The sequence below is a fragment of the Alligator sinensis genome, unplaced genomic scaffold (assembly GCF_000455745.1).
Source record: "Alligator sinensis unplaced genomic scaffold, ASM45574v1 scaffold950_1, whole genome shotgun sequence".
Taxonomy (NCBI): Eukaryota; Metazoa; Chordata; order Crocodylia; family Alligatoridae; genus Alligator; species Alligator sinensis.
The window spans coordinates 1,496,595-1,515,676 of NW_005842331.1; the positions used below are offsets into that span (position 1 = coordinate 1,496,595).

Sequence of the window (19,082 nt, forward strand, 5' to 3'; positions counted from 1 at the left end):
AACAATTACAAGTTACAGAACTGCATCAAACTTAAGAGTAGAGATACAGTACTATCTTTGACCACAATGAGGAAATAAAGCTGAAAGAGAGTAGTTGCTTACACAATACAAACATTAACAAGTTAGGAGAGAAAAAAAATGTTCTTCTTTCGATAACTGAGGTCAGGATAACTGAGGACGTACTCGAAAAACACATTTAGCTTCATTCCATATTGCATCTCATGTGTGATTTTTTTTTCCAGCTTCTAAGCCAAAGAACCTAGATGGACATTTAGGTTCATCCCTAAGCCTCTTTGGCATCAAGGATACTACTAAATCATGCACTTATTGAATCTGGCTCTCTAGTGAGCATCACTAAGTGAGCCTACATGTCTAATAGCAGCAAAAATCTCCACTTGGGTGTGAAGATGCACAGCTTCATTCAGAGCACAAGTAATGTCAACACTTTATTCAGTTATAATGAAGTTATATTTATGTAAGAGATAAGGGAGAGGACTTTAGCTAAAGTGAAAAAAACATAGAAGGCTATACCTTCTAACAACCAGACGTATGTGTTACAGCACAAGAAACCTGTGCTTTTGCATCCAAGATATCTGAAGGCCTTCTTGGAAGATCTGCAGTTAACTGCTGACAGGACAGCTATATGGTATCTTGAAAACTTCTGCAGCTACTACAAGTTTTTTATTTTGTGCACATAAAAGCTCCACATAAGCAACTATTAACTTTCTGCTACAAATGTCTGAGCCAAGATATCACTGCTTCAATATATTTCTAAATTGCTTGCGTACACTTAAGAGATCAGTGCTATTTCATCCTGTCCCCAAGCCTGTAGTCAGGATTTTCAGGACTTTGGACAGGGACCAATTTCTGCTTTATGTATATTCGTGTCTTCCCCCATAAAGCAATAGTCACTAAAAGGTCAAAAATTTTGTAGCAGACCAAAATGTAAAACTGGCTATAAAAAAAAGCCCAAAGAGATGAAACATAATAGCTGCTGTTCATTAGTGTGCAAATTCACCCTGAAATTTAAGAAAGATTTAAGAAGAAATTAAGAAATTTAAGTTTGAGAAAGAGACTCTTTCTTTGACTGCCAAGACAAGCTTCCATTTCCCCTATCTCCTCTATACCCTAAAGACTCAATAGCCCCAAACCCTCTCCCACCCCAAATGGGTAGTGTAGTCCCAGTCACTTGGACCGTCTCTTCTCCTCCTACACACACACACACACACACTAACTCCAGGTCATGGCTTTCCTTTCAATTCTGCTCCTTTCCTGATGCCTCTCATTAGTTAACCATCTCTTCGCCAACCCATTTGCAGTAGCTGGTTAGAAGGAGATTCTGCCAACAGGTCTCAGGACACTTTATCTGTATTCATGTATATGTTACACTGCTCCCTGATCCATAAACAGGTAGGAGGTATGGCAGTAATGGTGGTTCAGTTGAATGACTGCTGGCTAGCAGAGAAAAGAGCACTCAGACTGTGACTGTTCCTGCCCCAGCTTCAGTTCAGCAGTACCTTCACACTGGTGATCCTCATGCATACACAGTTCAAAATGTTCATAAATCAACAACATCATAAGATCAGAAACAGTGAGCTGATGGTGATGTATGATTCTATGATTGTTTGTACACAGTACTGCGACTGCACAAAGTTTCTAACTGTCTATTTCACTCCAGTAGTGGATTGATAACTATCTTGGTACCCAACTACCAATCACAATTTGAGTGAAGCCTATCACTGTCAGGGCACACAGAATTAAGTTCTGACTAGTCACAGCTGCGTTTTTATGCTCTCGTTTATTACTACTTTTGTTCAAATATTGATCTACTCCAGTGCAAGGAGGTTGCCAAGACTGAATAAGCCTTATCTGATTTTAAAAGCAGAACTCTAAGAGAAAAGAGAATAAGTCCACCAGATAAAAGTAACACCGCATACACTTATTGATTTGGACTACCAAGTAGTTCCATAACTTTAGATCCCAGGCAAATGAAGTAATTCAATTCACTGAACAGGTTAATGTTAAACTTTAAGAAATGCAGATTAGAAAAATCACTTTAAGATTAGAAAGAAAAAAACACTGAGCTGCTTTCTTTTAAGACTTAAAAGAAAATCCTGTCTGTTCAAAACACATGCACTACACATCAAACAGGATCTTTCCTTTAACAAAATACAAATGGTCTCATTACTGTCAGTTTCCTAGTAAAAGGAATGGGCAATTAATCTGGTTCTATTCAATCCTACGATAAACAAGTCCTGCCTAACAGTGTCTGTATTCAGAAACACATATTCCATTAGTTTATTTTTAAACAGGCCAATTTTTCCATCATCAGATGTATTAAAATTGTGAGAAAAGCCTTGGACCACTGAATCAAAACTGATGGGGAAAATAATTTCTACCTTTCCCTCCCCCCACCAAAAAAATCAGGAAACTAATCAGTTCAAAACAAAGGGCATGCCAGGCTTGGGGATGACATGAAAGAGGGAGACAGAAGCTAGAAGTCTGCTTTGCTCTTTGAGTACACTTCCAACTGAAATGTTATAGACTGCCTATGCTGCATAGCTCATTGTGCAACCTCCCCCCCAAACACACACACACACACACACACACACATCAAGGTTGATGAGTCTTGTGCAGCTTTGGTCAACAGAGCTGGACCTTCTATCTCAAGTAATAAAGGGGATCATGCTTTACAAACCAAAGGTCCAAGGTTCAGTCCCTTATGCTGATAGCCCAGCTGGAGACAATAGTATATGGCCAGCACAATGACTTCCTCAAGGTTCACTCCTGCAAGATGGCTAGTGCTTCCTGGAGGCACATAAGGAAAATATCTGGAGTTAACTCCAAATGGGAGCTAAAAGCATAGAGTGCTTCCCAGAGGGCAATCAGCAAGGGCAGGAACTGATCCTAGCATATGCTCAGAACAAAGTATAGTGTGGTAACAGGCAGCAGGAGCTGACCAGCGAGCTACAGAAAGATTAGCACAACAGAAGAAGGAAACTTCCTTTGCTGTCTCTTCTATCACACTCCCACCAAACAATCACAACCAGGACTCACTACTTCCCCCAAGCTTCCAGCAACATCCTTCTCAACCTCCTAATCAGGAGGAAGAGCTTGACCACAAATTCTCTAGGGAACTAGCAGAGGCTGCATGCTCTTGGTGCATGGTCATCATCAGTGACTTCAACCACCTTGACATCTCATGTGAAGGGAATTCAGCCAAATCCGATTGGTTGTAAAGCTTCCTCGCTTGCATTGATGAGCTCTATTTGACTCAAGATGTCTATGGGCCAACAAGAGGTAAGGCACTGCTGCATCTGGTTCTGGCCAAAGGGGATGATCTAGTGAGTGACCTTAGGATTGAATGGAAGCTAGGTAACTATGATCACAAGTTGATCACTTTCTCTATCCATTGCAAAGCTGGCAAATCACTCAAGGATTTCTGCATTGCTGACTGATTCTGGACTCCACACTTTAGAAACCATGTGGAGAAGCTCAGAAGTCCAGAGGACAGCCACGCACATGATTAGAGGTCAAGAGAACAGGCCTTATGAGGAGAGGCTGAAAGGCAAGGGACTCTTCAGTCTGAAGAAGCAAAGGCTCAGGAGTGAATTGGTAGCAGCCTGTAAGTATATAAGAAGTGTAGTAGATACACTGTAGGGTAGAGGTAGGATTCAGGAAGACCTCAACAAATTGGAGCATTGGGCCAAAAGAAATCTTGTGAGGTTCAACAAGGACAAGTGCAAAGTCCTGCACTTAAGACAGAACAATCCCATGCACCAGTACAGGCTGGGGACTGGTGAGGCCACATCTGGAATATTGGTTTCAGTTTGGGGCACCCCACTACAGAAAGGATGTGGACAAATTGAAGAGTGTCTCCAGCAGAGGGCAACAAAAATGGTGAGGGGGCTGGGGGATATGACTTCTAAGGAGAGGCTGAGGGAACTGGGCTTCTTTAGTCTGGAGAAGAGAAGACTGAGGGAGGATTTAATAGCAGCCTTCAACTACCTAAAGAGGGGTTTGAAAGAGGATGGAGTTAGACTGTTCTCAGTGGCAGATGACAGAACAAGGAGCAATGGACTCAAGTTGCAGGAAGGGAAATTTAGGTTACATATTAGGAAGAATTTTCTCACTAGGAGGGCTGTAAAACACTGGAACAAGTTACCCAGAGAGGTGGTGGATGCTCCATCCTTGAAGGTTTTCAAAAATCAGCTAGACAAAGCTTTGACTGGGATGATCCAGTTGGGGCTGGTCCTGCTTTGAGCAAGGGGTTGGACTAGATGACCTCGTGACGCTTCTTCTAACTTCTATGATTCTATGAGTTTGAATGGGCGCCATACACTTCTGCAACATTGCAAGCACAAGTAAAAGCTAATTATATCGCTATTAATTAGTGAACACACAGGATTTGGCATGGTGGCATTTAGTATGTGCCCTGTAGCAAGGAACTCTATTCCTAAACAGATTTTAAGGAATTCTTAGCTCTAGAGGTTCAACTTTAGAAGTAGTGTACTACTAAGTTCATCACAACTGATAGCAAGTATTTATCTTAATAGATATTGTCTGAAAACCAAACGCATCTGAAATCACACCAGCCAGTGACTCCCAGTTACAGATACCATCTACTTCAAGCAAACGCTGACTTCCATAATAAATTATTTACCTAGACAAGAATACTCTTTTCATCACTTTTTGAAACAGACTCAGTTCTTACTTTCATATAAGTATAATTATAATAACCTTTCATTTAACTTCACATTTGGTCTGGATTTTATTACTCAAGCTGATGCATAATGACAGTAATAACTACATTAAATGTTCTGTCTACCTTACATGAATTCATTCGTTTTCACACCTTCAGATAATAGCCCTAATGCTACCATCTAATCCTAAAATGAGCAACTGAGAGATACACCATAAAAGCCTCTTGTAGAAAAACATCTCAGAGGGATAGAAGTGTACGTAATATGCCCCTACATATCTTTACTACTCAATTATTTGAGCAGTTGTTACTTGTACTTTGTTTCCTAATAACTGACAGCACTGGAACTACATTGTTTCCATACTACAGATTTTATGTCTGATCCAAAAAACTGTAGGAAATGAGAGTTCTGTACTCGGTCTTTAGGTGCTGAAAGGCAAACAGCAGTCAAAGACGATCCTCAGTCTTAAGGAGAGGGTTTAGCTTAGGATTTATTTGCAATACCAACGTCTCCAATTAATTACACAAACCAAATTAAGTCCAAGTAAAACATGAAGAAATCAGGACGCAGTACATTGCTGAGTTAGAAAGGAATGACAGCCCAAAGTGAAGTGATGAGCAAAGTCTGTACGATCCTTGTTCTGGATAAGTTACCACCTTTGAAAACTTCTCATCAAATGACCTCAAAAGCCTCCTTAGTGCAAATTCTTTGCAAAAGGAAATTGTGCCTCTTAGTTTGCCAGTACCCTCTTAAATCACTCTTAATAAGGATGCAGTGCCTCACCCATGCCATACATACCAAGTCATTCAGCCTAATTGAAGCTTTCACCTTTACCTGCCTCACTGCCAGGATAAATCGGGGAAGTGGGATAAGTACCACTTTTTATTACCTGCTATGTTCAGAATGGCAAGCAGCCAATACAACTCTCAGTGGAATTTGAATCCTTACACACCATGCGAGGCATCTTATTTTTTGTCTTTGAATAGTATGGTGCAATGTCAAATCAGTTTCTCCAATGTTTCAACTGATGATTTATTATATCACTCTCTTTAAATGTGTAAAAACTAACATAAAAGCCCTGTTCAGATTTTTCTAAGTGAAGTTAAGTACACACAGCATTATCTCATGGCAATAGAGTTATTCATGTATTTATTTTAATGGCTTGTATTTGGAACAAAAGCAACTAAGATGCCAAATATCTCCAACAACAATGCTGAAGCTATTTAGTCAGGTAGAACATTGGAAGTGCTTCTTTTTTCTAACAGTACTGTACAAGGAAATGGGGCAAAATCTTTACCTAGAACCTGCTTAATCAAGAATGCTGATTTATTGAAAGCTCCGTGCGAACAGATTCAGCCTAGCAGACTCATCTACTTAGTGGGTCCAAACCCTGACCCTATTGCAGCTTATCCTATTGTAACCCAGATCTTATTGCACCTTTCCTTGCTCATCTGCCATTGCCCTAGTCAGTACAGTCTAGAAAAAACAAGTTGGGGGAGAACACCTATAGACAAGCAAAGCAATCAGGTTAACATTTGACAAAAGCAGGTTTTTTAATATTTTTAACAACTTACAGCTTATTCCATAGAGAAATCTAAAATGTTGGTACACCTCATATACCCACCCACTTACTCTAAGCATATTTGACACCCCTTTTTATTCAATTATTTGTTTTTCATAACAGGTTTTGGCAGCAGGGAACCTGTGAGAAAATCTGTGGTCCTGCTGGGTTACAAGAGACCTGAGGAAGCAACTGAAGGTAAGGATACTGCAGAGAAGTTAAATGATTTCTTAGTCTTCAGAGCATATCAAAGGAGATACTTAATTCAGATCAACTCTTCTCAGATAAAATATTGTCAGATGGTGATATCAATAAAAGAAAGGTTGGAACTAATTGGTAATTAGAGCAGCAAGTCACTAACACCAAACAGTTGAGCTCTGACAGAACTTTAATATAGTGTCAGGTTTTAATGACTGCATTTTTGCAGTTCACCTACTTCATGCTTGAAGACTGGAGGGCAATGAATACTTTTAGAAAAAACCTAGGGTGATCCTGGGATCTCCAAGCATATCTGTTACTTTAGAAGCTAGGTAAATTGTTTGAAATTATAATGAACACCCAGAGGAATGTGGGAAGAAGCCAAAATGGCTTCTGTAAAGTAAAACGGTATTAATATGTGGCTTATTCAAGTATCAGACAGGTCCTCTCATGCTAGATGAACTTATTATAATATCACAAATACATTTCTAAAGAACTGCACAAGAGAAGCAAACACTCTTATTACACATGCGAGCATTATGACCAATAGATCTCACATAAGCACTCCCAATAACAAACTACATGATGTTGTAAAAGAAAAACTGTTTTCATTTCATTAATTCTAATAAGGTATATACGCACATTACTTCTTTTGATGTACATGAAGGGGAAAGGGTATTACAGACGTGATCTGTATCTTTTCACTAAAATGACAACTGCATACTTACATCTTTAGATTACATTCTGAAATAAAAGCCATTGGCCTGATAACATTTTATACGAACAGAAATGCTACAGAAAATTATGTTGTGAATATCCTGATTGGAAAATAGTCAGTGAATGAAGCCTGCCTATGATGGTCCTGGCCTCATTCCATCAGCAGCTCCCCACATTTTCATCTAAGATCCCTGCCCTTGAGTAAAACACAAACACAAGGCCGCCAAAGGTTGCCATGCCTGATTTCATCTTGCAGAGTTAAAACCCTAGAAACATGGCTACAACCTGTATCCCTGCAACATGGAAGATATCAAAATTAGCCGTTTTGAAATGAAAACTTCATAATTTTACGAGAAGCAAAATTCAACATCTTGAGACCTGAAAGCTGACACCATTGCTCCAGACTTTTGTTTCAAGCCAAATTTGCATACTCATAGTGCAGTCTCAACAAAAGAGAAATTTCTCGTGCAGAAGAGCCTTCCATCACCCATCCTCCTGTGAAATATGAAACATCATAACAAGAAAGGAGCATAATTCAATGTCCTGCTTGCCATCAGACAACTCCGAGGTAAATAGACTGCTCCAACTTTTATCTGAGCCTATTTTACATAAAATAAACTTCTTAGCCAGGGGATATTACACCACCTTCCAGCTGTCCTATGAAATATGAATTTGCATTTCCACCTGGGAGAAATTTTACAATCTTTGTACTCTGCTATGCCTGAGGAAGGGCACATGTGCCTGAAAGCTTGCAAATAATGATTTTTTTTTCAACCATCTAGTTGGTCTAATAAAAGCTATCACCTCTCCAAGAGTTCTGATTACTAGAAACAGTAAAAAACAAATTAGCTGCATGGGAAAAATTAAAAAAAACAAAAACAAAAAAAGCAAGCAGCTTGCAAACAGCCTCAGTGACTCTGAAAAACTTGAGATATATGAGGCGCAAGGGAGACAGAGATATTGAGCCATAGTGTGGAATGTAATCTGGCTTTCCCTAGGGACTGTCCAATCTTTATTACAGATCCCCTAGTACAGCCCGTCTAGTGGGGGTGGAGAACCAGGACCCTGTGATCACTCCATGTCTTCCTTTCTTTACAAATGACAAGATTAGATCACAACACATTATAAAAGATTAGTGATCAACTATAGCTTTTAAGACTATTTACACTGCTGTACCAACCAATATATAAACTTGAAACTATAAATTAATGTTTAAAGGTCAAGTCTCTGCAGAGGTCTGCTCTACCTTCTAGACCTTGTTCTTTAGATCTCCCATCTGTAATTAAGCATTCCTGTTGACTTCCATGAGAAGGAGATTCATTTTCATGCTGTGACCCTATCCCTTTCTGGTGGTTGATCCACTTTATGTCGAGGTGGAATATGCTAACGGTGAATTATTTTTCTTCTTAGAATGCCTTTTGGAGTCTTCACTATGCAGAATCTAGGAAGTTTGATTCAGTTTGGACAGTTCCAAACATCTGGGAATTTTTGAGCCAAACTATGTTCCCCTGGCAGAAGCTCTGGTAGTGGTTTTGCTCTGTGTTGAACAGTGAAATTATTTTGCTGCTGAAGTTTTAGTTCAGCATCTTGTTTCTTAAATTCCTGTAGGTTCCTTCAGATTAAGTATCCTAAATCATCATCCCATCAGCAGTTCAACCAGAGAAAGTCTTGATGCCAGAAGTGTATATTAGCATATCAGGAGTGCCAGATATGGATCTTTGGATTTATATAGAAGCTGTTTCAGAGTCTGTATTTTCTCTTAGCTTCTCCATTGCTCTGATGATAATAAGGACAGGTAGTAGGATGCTGAAAAGTAAAGTTCTCTGAAAACTGTAGAAATAACTCAGAGGTAAACTGAGGACCATTGTCTGTTATGAGGACCTCAGAAATGCCATTTTTTGAAATTATAGATTTCAGTTTGTGGATGACCTGTTGTCAATGAGGTCTGTGTAAGCAAAGCCAAGTCAATATATCTAGAAAAATAATCTACTACAATATGTATGTCCATTTCATAAATGTTGCAAAGCTCTATCTTTTTTCTTTCTTGCAATTCTCACAACCTTCCACTAAAATTCTGAATTTGCTCACTTAGCCCAGGCCACCACATAGATTGTTGTGCTCTTGCCCTGCTTTTGATTATACTCTGGTGTCCTTCATGAATCTTTGAAAACATTGCTATCTAAAGCACCTGAGGGATCACAATGTGTCTCCGTTTACGGAGCAAACCATCAACTATGTGGAGAACATTTCAGCCCTGTCAATATGGTTGTAGGTCTTTTGGAAATTACAGCCTGTGGCCCCATCCATTTTGACAGGGTCCAAATGGACCTCCTTGCAGTGGTGGGCAGGCAGATTAAAGATGACCCTCCAATAATTAGATTCTATACATCAAAAATTATAACAAATGTATACATGTTTCATGTATAAGTCTAATTATTGGGGGGGGGTGTCATCTTAAATTTAGGGTCATCTTAGATTCAGATAAATGCGGTAGTTCATAGTACCATAAAGTCATCATCATCTAATGCCACTTCCTCATCCTGAATTATTTCTACAAACCTGGATGATCTGCACTACCTTGCAAAATGTCCTTTCTTGCAGTATCTCTTGCATTCTGTATTTACTGCTGGATACTGTTGCCAGGGGTAATTTGGTGTTTTGCTACAACTGCCATACCTTACAGTACCAAAGTTTCTTGATTATTGTTGCCTCAATTTTGATCTATTTTTATTCTGTACCTGCTCCCTGCTGCAATGCACATACATGACTCTCTGCACCATGGCAGTTTGGGGATCCTCTCTCTCCCTCTCCCCTCACCCCCCTCCTCCTGCCGAGGTAGGGGTCAGGCCCACTCCTGACATGATGTGGTGCGAGGAAGAAAGAGATGTGTGCAGCCATAGCATGTTGTAATCTGGTTTGCCTCCAGAGACTGTCCAACTTTTATTACAGTCCCCCTAAAACTGTCTAGTGGCTGTAGAGGATCAGGACTCTACGATCACTTCCAAGACATATTTCTGCAACTATCCACCAACCCTGTTACAGAAAAAGAAATGTATCCATCCCCACATGATTCAGGCAAGAGCAAAGTAAAACTTACAAGTGAGTCAAGAGGATCACTCCTGAGCTCTGCTAGATTATAATGAAGAATAGGTTTCAGAGGCAGTTCCTTATTGCTCCTAGAGATCCACTGCAAACACTAAAACCAGCTACTCTTAACTTAAATTGTTCATGCAAGGTATTGGATTAGATGACCCCCAAAAGTACCTTCAAAGCTTACAGTTCTATGATTTCATAAATGGGAGGGAGATCATGGTCCCTGATTCGATCTGGCCGAATCTGAATCTGAAGATTCGATGCTGATTCAGAGAATCAGTGATTCAGCCATAGACACAGCTTTAAATGTTTTTTCTACATACCTCGAGGTACCAGGCATGACTTGTGAATGCTAAGAAGCTGGGGCAGATGGAGCATCACACAGGATCACGGGGAGTGGGGGGCCCATGACTGCTTGGCAGCAAACCTGGAAGAGGACCAGAAGTACTTCTGGTCCACTTCCGGGTCCGCTAGGGAGCACGCTGGGTCCCTCCCAACTCAGCGAGTGGCCACAGGGGGACCCCGGGTGCCCCTCCCAACCCAGGAGGCACCAGTCGCCAAGCCAGTGGGTACAGAGGGGCCCCCCAGCATGCTCCCCGGCAGACCCAGAAGTTGGACCAGAAGCACTTCTGGTCCCACTTCCAGGTCTCCTGCTGAGCATACTGCAGACCCTCTCATGATTCTGTGGGACGCTCCATCTCCCCCACCATCTTGGCATTCACGAGCTTCCTGGTACCTAGAGGTATGTAGAAAAAACATTTAAAGCTGTGTCTATGTCTGAATCGCCGAATCTTTCTGAATCTCTCTGAATCGATTCAAAGGGTTCCAATTTGATTCGGAGACATTAAAGGGTCTCCTGATTCAGAGATTCGGCCACCAAATTGGGCTGAATCTCCACCAAATCGAGTCAGGGACTGAAGCTTTGCACAGGCCTACTTAGGTGCAGTACTGGTAGTTCTTATGTAGTCATTTAATACTTGCTTTAGCTGTACAGTAACAACTACGCAGTCAGGCGCGTGTGTAGATGTGCTGAGTTGGCATAGCCTGGATCCTGTTCCATGTGGGTCTCAAGAAGACTCTCCCCCAAATCAAACATACCGCAAACCATCACCTATAACACTGAGCATCAAAACTATGTACTTTTAAAGACATCCCAAAAGGATTCCTATAGTAATCTATGAGTAACTCCAGTTTCTTTACACCTTGAAGTCTGACACTGGTGGTAGAATACAGCTGAATGTGTAAAAAACACAAGCAGGGAATCTGTGGACTTCTTGCATTCACTCTATTACTAGTTAAAATACAGACAGTTCTGCTGCCACACCTGGTATGTACAATTAAGATTAATCAATTTAACTATGCATGCTCAAATACAGTCCCAGAAAAATAAATATAAACAGTGATCTGTATTTATTAAATTAAGCATGGAAACCTCAATTACAAAATCATACATGTGAAGAGAAGCACCTCAGCATTAAAAAAGGGTTTTTATAATCCCACTTGCACTTAGGTAACTGAACTATGATGATACCATAATACTACCATCAACAGCAACCAGACTGTTCCCCTCTGCACAATCTATTGTCCTTGCATAGTAGTAACTTAAAACACGCATATTTGTCAGAATGCATTCTCTATTGGCAACAGTTACATTAAGGTGGTTTTTTATAAGCAATTAGCTACCACATTTTTGCTATCAACTCAAAGACAACATGATTGGGACTTACACTACATAATGGGTACATCTACATGAGATGCTTAACTATACATTAGCATAGCTTACTGAGAAGTAAGCATGTTCATCAACAAGTGTGCATGTTTACTACACAGTAAACTGCCCTAATCCTGAATAAATAATGAGATAAGGGTCTCTCTAGCAACAGCCCCATAGTTGTGCAACCAGCGCTGGGAGCTCCATGCTGGCAGAGGCAGGGGAGCCTATTCCCTGCCCAGCTCCATGAGCATGGAGCTGTGAGGGGGTGGGGGGAGTGGAAACAGGCCGGGGAGCTTGTTGCCCGCTCAGTTCCGCATTCACAGAACTGGGTAGGGAACAAGCCACCTAGCCTGTTCTCCCCACCAGTTCTGCACTCATGCAGCTGGGCAGGGAACAAGCCCCACAGCCTGTTCCCGCCACCCCCAGCTCCATGCTTACGGAGCTTTACAGAGAACAAGCTGCCTAGCCTCTGCCCAGCATGCAGGGTGGGAGCTGGGAGCTGTCCTGGTCAGGGACAGGTCCCTGCCCCATGCCCCAACCAGGTGATCAAGTCATGGGGCTTGGAAAGAGCTGCAAAGGTCAGGTAGGTCCAAGCCCCCTGCCCCAATCTGCCGGTGAGGCAGCTAGCAAGGAGCTAGCTGCCCCACTTGTGGATTGGGGCAGGGGGCTGGAACCTGTCACTCCCCTGCAGTTCTCTCCATGTCCCCTGCCCCATATTAGGCAGCCAGAGCCAGGAGGTCCCTGCCTCAGCAGCAGGCAGCCCCCCCAGTGCTCTCTGCCAGCCCCTAGGCTAGCATGCAGACGGAGCCTAGAACTCCTCCCAGTGGCAGTAAGGGCCCATTGCAGGACTATGAAACGTGGTGCAAAAAGCAGCAAATCTACTCCCTGATCCCTGCATGTGTAGATGCTTGCCCAAAAGCACTTACTTCAGAGTAGCTTACACCACAGTGAATTTAGGCCAGATCAAATGCATTTGCACACATGCCCAATGTACAATAAAACTGTGCACTGTAATAATGTCCAGTATACTTTTTATTAGAAACTTTATTGCAGAAGTTACAAAACAGTTAAAAAGCCAACAAGACACTATTACTGTAGCAGATATTAAAGTACTTTATATTCCTGTTTGTCTACAGAAAAAAAAATGTGAATGTTGTAGCAGAAATTATATTAATTATACTGTGCACTACAGTAATTACATTTGTAAATTCATTAGTTTTTCAACAGTGTAGCATTACTTCTGTGAAACTGCTGCAGTACATTTTATGGTAGCTATTTTGCTATGCTGTATAATAATTCTTCGGTGTTTACAAGCTCTCCTTTAGACAACTGCTTTGCACGCCCTATCCCTCACCCATTATCATCAGGTCTCTATTACTCAGCCAGATTCAGAAATAATTCAACACTACACTTTCAATTAACTACATCTACAATTTTGAAAACCAACAAATTGCCAGGAAAAGGCACGAATGAAATGCAGACAAAGAAACAGAGCACAATACACATGGTCAAAAAATGTCTGCACACATGAAGAGCCAGAAAGGGAAAAAAGAGCCTTCAACTTAGGAGCCTTTGCCCAGACAAGTTGTGCTTTACTGCCTAATGGACAAGCTGTTATTGGTAATGAAATATCTTGGGTTCATTGATTTAGTTAACACATCTCACTTACGGGTGAAAATAAGAATTACAGTTCTTGTGCCACAGGTTTTGTTTGGTTTTTTTTAAGTTTGATTTAATGTCAAATTCACTTTGATATTTCAAGAGATTCCTTCTCTGGTTCAGTTAGCTACCTGCATAACATACTTTTGTAAAGAAGGAACACAACAACTTATGTAGGCTATCACCCAAAACAGAGACAACAATTTTCTTTCTAACAATAATATTGGAGTTCCAAATTGTCTTCGGAAAAGTTATTTTATTTCTCTTTTTGCTTGTAAATTCTAATCTGAAGGTGGGCTACCTGCAGCCTTTTCCTTGAGAGAACATTCACAAAAAATATTGATACGGTGATGCATCTGTAAACAAGCATCAACATTTAAGTTAACAAGTAACAATTTCAGCAGCTCAGGAAAGCAGACTGCAAGTCAGGTGAGTAAATCTACCAATGATACAGAGGAGAATATTTAAGAGCATTTTAAGAAATAGCCAAGCCACTGCCAAAAAGATGAAAAAGTAGAAAAAAAAAATTCTTACACAGATAGATAGCAGTGGTTCCCTGCCAGCATTCGTGGCTTCCAGCAACAGAGGTCATCTCATCAATATAAAAAGACCAACTCCTACTCTATTTTTATGTGATAAGAAAAATTCTTCAAGCAACAATTTCATGTAAACATACTTGTCACGTCCACATCCTAAAAAGTGAGCATTTCTATACACTCATTTTTATAAAAAAGCCATTTTAAATAAAACTTTCATCACCTGTACAAATCTTACCTGCTGCCAAAGATAGGTTCCCCAGAGGCACCCAGAGCTGAATAGTCCATGCCATAGAAATTCAGCCCAAGAAGAATTTTACTTCTCCATTTGGATTCGGGATCTAGCATCTGCACACAGGCTCTTACCCAGGGAAGAGGTGAATTTGGACCAGGCCTGTTGGATCAGCAATGGAACACACAGCAAATTTTTATTTTCATGAACCCAAAAATCTGAAAGCCAAATTTGGCAAGCTATTAGTTGTGCTTAATACCCACATTCCACAGAATAAAAGTGCTCTTGCTCATTCACCCAGGTAGGGCCTAAAAGCAATAAAAATAACTGTTTTTGGATTAAGGTATTCTAGATTAGGTACAGACATTAAATTTATTGTACAGTAATCACACAGAAAGCCCTCTACAGACATAATGAAAACAGATGGTCAGGGCACATAGAGCACTGTAAAAATGGTAGATAGCACTTTAAGGTAACCCTGGATGGATATGGCACCTGACCTGGTGCCAGGGCATGGGCACGCAAAGCCTACCAGCCCTACTCATCTGGGAAGGGCTTCCAGTTCATATGGGTGAGGAGGTAGTCGGCTAGGGTTTCATGGGTCCGAACAGCCATGCATGGAACCTCCCACCCCCAACTCTGCAATCACAAAGCAAGGGCTGAAAGCTCCCTGCTGCAGAGGGACATTTTCCTTGCCTGGGCTCCAGCAGCAGAGCCCACCCCAGCAAAAGGCAGTTCCCAGGGGCAGGGAGCAATCTCCCACCCCCTGCTGCTCAGCTAACCAGGAGCAAATTTGCTCCTGGTCAGCCATCTACATTTGCCATATTGAGCAGTAATTACTCAATAGTTAATTTGCTATTTGCATTTGCAGGTAACAAATTAACTGCTCAGTAGAGGAAATTACTGTGCAGTTAGGGCCAGCATGTGTAGATGGTGATTCTTACTATGCAGTAATTAGTTCTACTGTGCAGTAAAGCATCTCATGTAGATGTGTCCAGTTCTGCCAAAGATGCACATATGAAAATATCCTCACTCATGCATCATCCTATGTGGATCTGCACCTACAAAGGTCTAAAATCAAAGTAAAAAGAACCTTACGTGGAGGATCAGAACCTTTTGGGGAACTGGGACACTTAATGTCCATTAAAGTTAATAGGTATTGAGCATCCAATTATTGCACAGCTTTGAAAGCTGAGTTTTCACTTATAATCCTATCCCCTAACCCAAAAATCTTACATCTGTTCAAGCAAACTAACCACCCTTATTGTAAATCAACCCTTATGTATTTCATAGGTACAAAAACGGGTATCAAGTTATTAGGTTACCTGTTTTCATCCTTGTAGCCTTACCGTTGTGGGGTTGAATAGTCATAGGTCATGAGACTGAAACTGTCCACTACTGGGGCCAATTGATCAAATTCTTTTTTTGTGAACATTCCCAACTGGTTACTCCTTTAAAAACAAATGAGACACAGAAATTATACACTTTAACTTTCTCTTTCCGATTTGAAGAATTTAATTCAGCTTGCTTGATCACATAAAAATTACAAACTTTAATTCTGAAATTACATTGAGACAACTTGGTGAAGTTTGCAAAATAAATGTTTCTCTCTCATCTCATAGATCTTAAGGGCCTATAGTCACCTTAACAACTGCCTCCGGTCTCCTCCTATCTTGTGCAATCTCTCTTGTCACATCTTTGTCTATCCCTTCCAGATCATATTTCTGTTACATTCCTATCATTACCTTGTTCTGCCTTGAGGTCTAATACTTTACAACTGAGATTCCAAAAACATCAGTTCTCACAATACTCCAAAGGTATTTCCACTTCGATATAATGGAATGGTTTGCATGTCTCTGTCAATCCAAGAGTTATGTTGGCAGTATCATGGCATAGCTACCAAAAGGATCACCCGTGCCAAACAGGTTGAGAGGCAGAGACCAGATTAAGAGGAATACCCTAATCCTCCAGGTTCACGGTTCAACCTCAACTAGTAAAAAAGCCAGGGGTCAACCTCAACTAGTAAAAAAAGCCAAGAAACCAAAATGAAAATAAATGCTTAGGTAAATATAATGAATACTGATGTATTGCCCATGAGAATGTTGCAAACAATCAAACAGTAGGAATCCACAAAAATAAAAAATATTCTGACCTACTGTGGTTTTTGCAAGTTCTTTGCCACAGAAGAATTGCTCTATTACCATATTTACTCATATACAAGATGAGCCAACCCCCCCCCCCCCCCTCTCAGTCAGCATGGGGGAAAAGCTATCATCTTATAATTGCATATAAGACAACCTCATTAAACACCTTGTCTATCACTCAATTGCGGCCAAAAGCAGCATGTGCTCAGTAATTCAAACCAAGTATCAAGCTGAATAAATACAGCCAACACTGGACATGACTATTAAAAAAAAAAAAACCATGGCCCATATTTGGGTAAACATACTGGAGTGAGTGAGTGAGTGAGTCCCACAAAAAGGGCAGTTACTCCCTCAGAATGGAACACGTGCCACGCCTGGAGGTACTGCACTTGCAGAGGCCAGAGCGAGCTTTGACACCCTCCCCTGATGCCAGAAATGCTGATGTGGACTTTTTGTTTGTTTGTTTGGCCCTTAACCCCTCCCAAGACCCCCCCCCCCCCCCATACATAAGTGTTACCTCCATAGGAACTGGTGCCAGACTTAAAATTATTGCAATACTAGGGCAGCCAGAGGTGACCCTGACATCCTCCCTGTGGTGTCAAAATGCTTGTTGCATTTGATCTTAGCCAAAAGCTGAGATGCTGATGGGAACGTACCACAAAAATAGATCAGTGCAGCCCATCTGAATGAGATAAATGACAGTGCCCCACATGCTCAGTCCCCATCAGAGCCAACTCTTTTCCAAGTCATAGTGAGCTACTACATGGCATATATTTTTACTTCCTCTTCACTCCAGCAGCTGAGCTGCACCTTTCTTCTCTATTTCCAAGTATTCCTATTTCTTCATCAGCCTTAAATGTCTTGCAAACACCAGCAAGCAGGTCCCCAAAAACAGTTCATAGATTTCACAGATTTCATAGACATTAGGGCTGGAACGGACCTCGGAAGATCATTGAGTCCAGCCCCCTGCCCAAAGGGCAGAAAGTCAGCCGGGTTCATAGGATCCCAGCAAGATGAGCATCCAGTTTGCTCCTGAAGGTGTTCAATGTGGGTGTTTGAACCACCTCCGGTGGGAGGCTGTTCCAGACCTTGGGGGCTCGGACAGCAAAGAAATTCTTCCTTATGTCCAGCCTGAAATGGTCTTGTAGTAGTTTATGACCATTCGACCTAGTCATCATCCCTTGGGGCGCTCTGGTGAACAAACGTTCCCCCAGATACTGGTGGTCACCCCTGATAAACTCATAGGTGGCCATCAGATCACCCCTGAGCCTGCGCTTTTCCAGGCTAAAGAGCCCCAGGGCTCTCAGCCTGTCATCGTAGGGTCTGCTTCCCTGACCTCTGATCATGCGCGTGGCTCTTCTCTGGACTCTCTCAAGCTTCTCCACATCCTTTTTGAATTGTGGAGCCCAAAACTGGACGCAGTACTCCAGCTGCGGCCTCACTAAGGCCGAGTACAAGGGGAGTTCCATAGTGCTAGCCAACATAGCACTGCCGAGCCTATAAGGATGCTGCGGGTTTTTTTTCCCAAGGTGGAGAACCTTGCATTTATCGGCGTTGAACACCATCAGATTCTCGTCCGCCCACTTGCTGAGCCTGTCCAGGTCAGCCTGGATAACCTGCCTGTCTTCTGGTGTGGATGCTTTGCCCCAAAGGTTGGTGTCATCGGCGAACTTGGCCAGTTCTGATCGCTTCTGACTCCAGTGTCCACATCATTAATGAAGATGTTGAACAGTATGGGTCCAAGGACAGAGCCTTGGGGGACCCCACTGGTCACAGGACACCACGATGAGTGACTTCCATCGATTACTACCCTCTGGGTCCGACCCCGGAGCCAATTTTCCAGCCAGTGGATCGTGGAGGACCCAAGGCGACAATTGGCCAGTTTCTCCAAGAGGCGATCATGGGACACCAGATCGAAGGCTTTTTTGAAGTCAAGATATATGACATCAATCTCTTCTCCCTTGTCCAGGTGATAGGTCACCTGGTCGTAGAAGGAAATGAGATTGGTCAAGCAAGACCTACCCGCAACAAACCCGTGCTGGCTATCCCTTAAGTTGTTGGCGTCGGCCAGTCCATTAAGGATGGCCTCTTTAATAAACTTTTCTAAGATCTTCCCCGGGATAGAAGTCAGGCTGATGGGCCTATAGTTAGCCGGATCCACTTTTCTCCCTTTCTTGAAGATAGGCACCACATTGGCCTTCTTCCAGTCTTCGGGCACTACACCAGAGTGCCAAGAGTTTTCAAAGATCCATGCTGGAGGCTGGGCTATGATGCTCGCCAGCTCCTTGAGTACCCTGGGGTGAAGATTGTCAGGGCCGGCTGACTTGAAGGTATCCAGCTTCTCAAGAGGTTCCTTCACGAAGTCAGCATCAATGGAGGGCAGGGGATCACCCTCAACCGGACTTCCCTGTCCCATAGCGGGCATGGGCGTCCCACGGGACTGATGAAAGACTGACGCAAAGTACCTATTTAATAGGTTGGCTTTTTCCTGGGCGTCAGTTGTCAGTTGCCCCATCTGGTTCAGC

The 19,082-nt window shown here is 42.0% G+C and overlaps 1 protein-coding gene across 1 annotated transcript in view; it reads right to left on the reverse strand.

Annotated features, from left to right (window-relative positions):
• Positions 1–15,864, reverse strand: part of CHID1 (chitinase domain containing 1) — a 186,929-nt gene extending 171,065 nt beyond the window's left edge. Inside the window, exons 1-2 of the mRNA XM_025210034.1 lie at positions 15,763–15,864; positions 14,420–14,575 (exon numbers count right to left, since the gene is read on the reverse strand). Of these exons, the coding sequence (XP_025065819.1) occupies positions 14,420–14,575; positions 15,763–15,848 (242 nt within the window). The 5' untranslated portion in view covers positions 15,849–15,864. The remainder of the gene's footprint in view (positions 1–14,419; positions 14,576–15,762) is intronic.
• Positions 15,865–19,082: the final 3,218 nt, after the last annotated feature.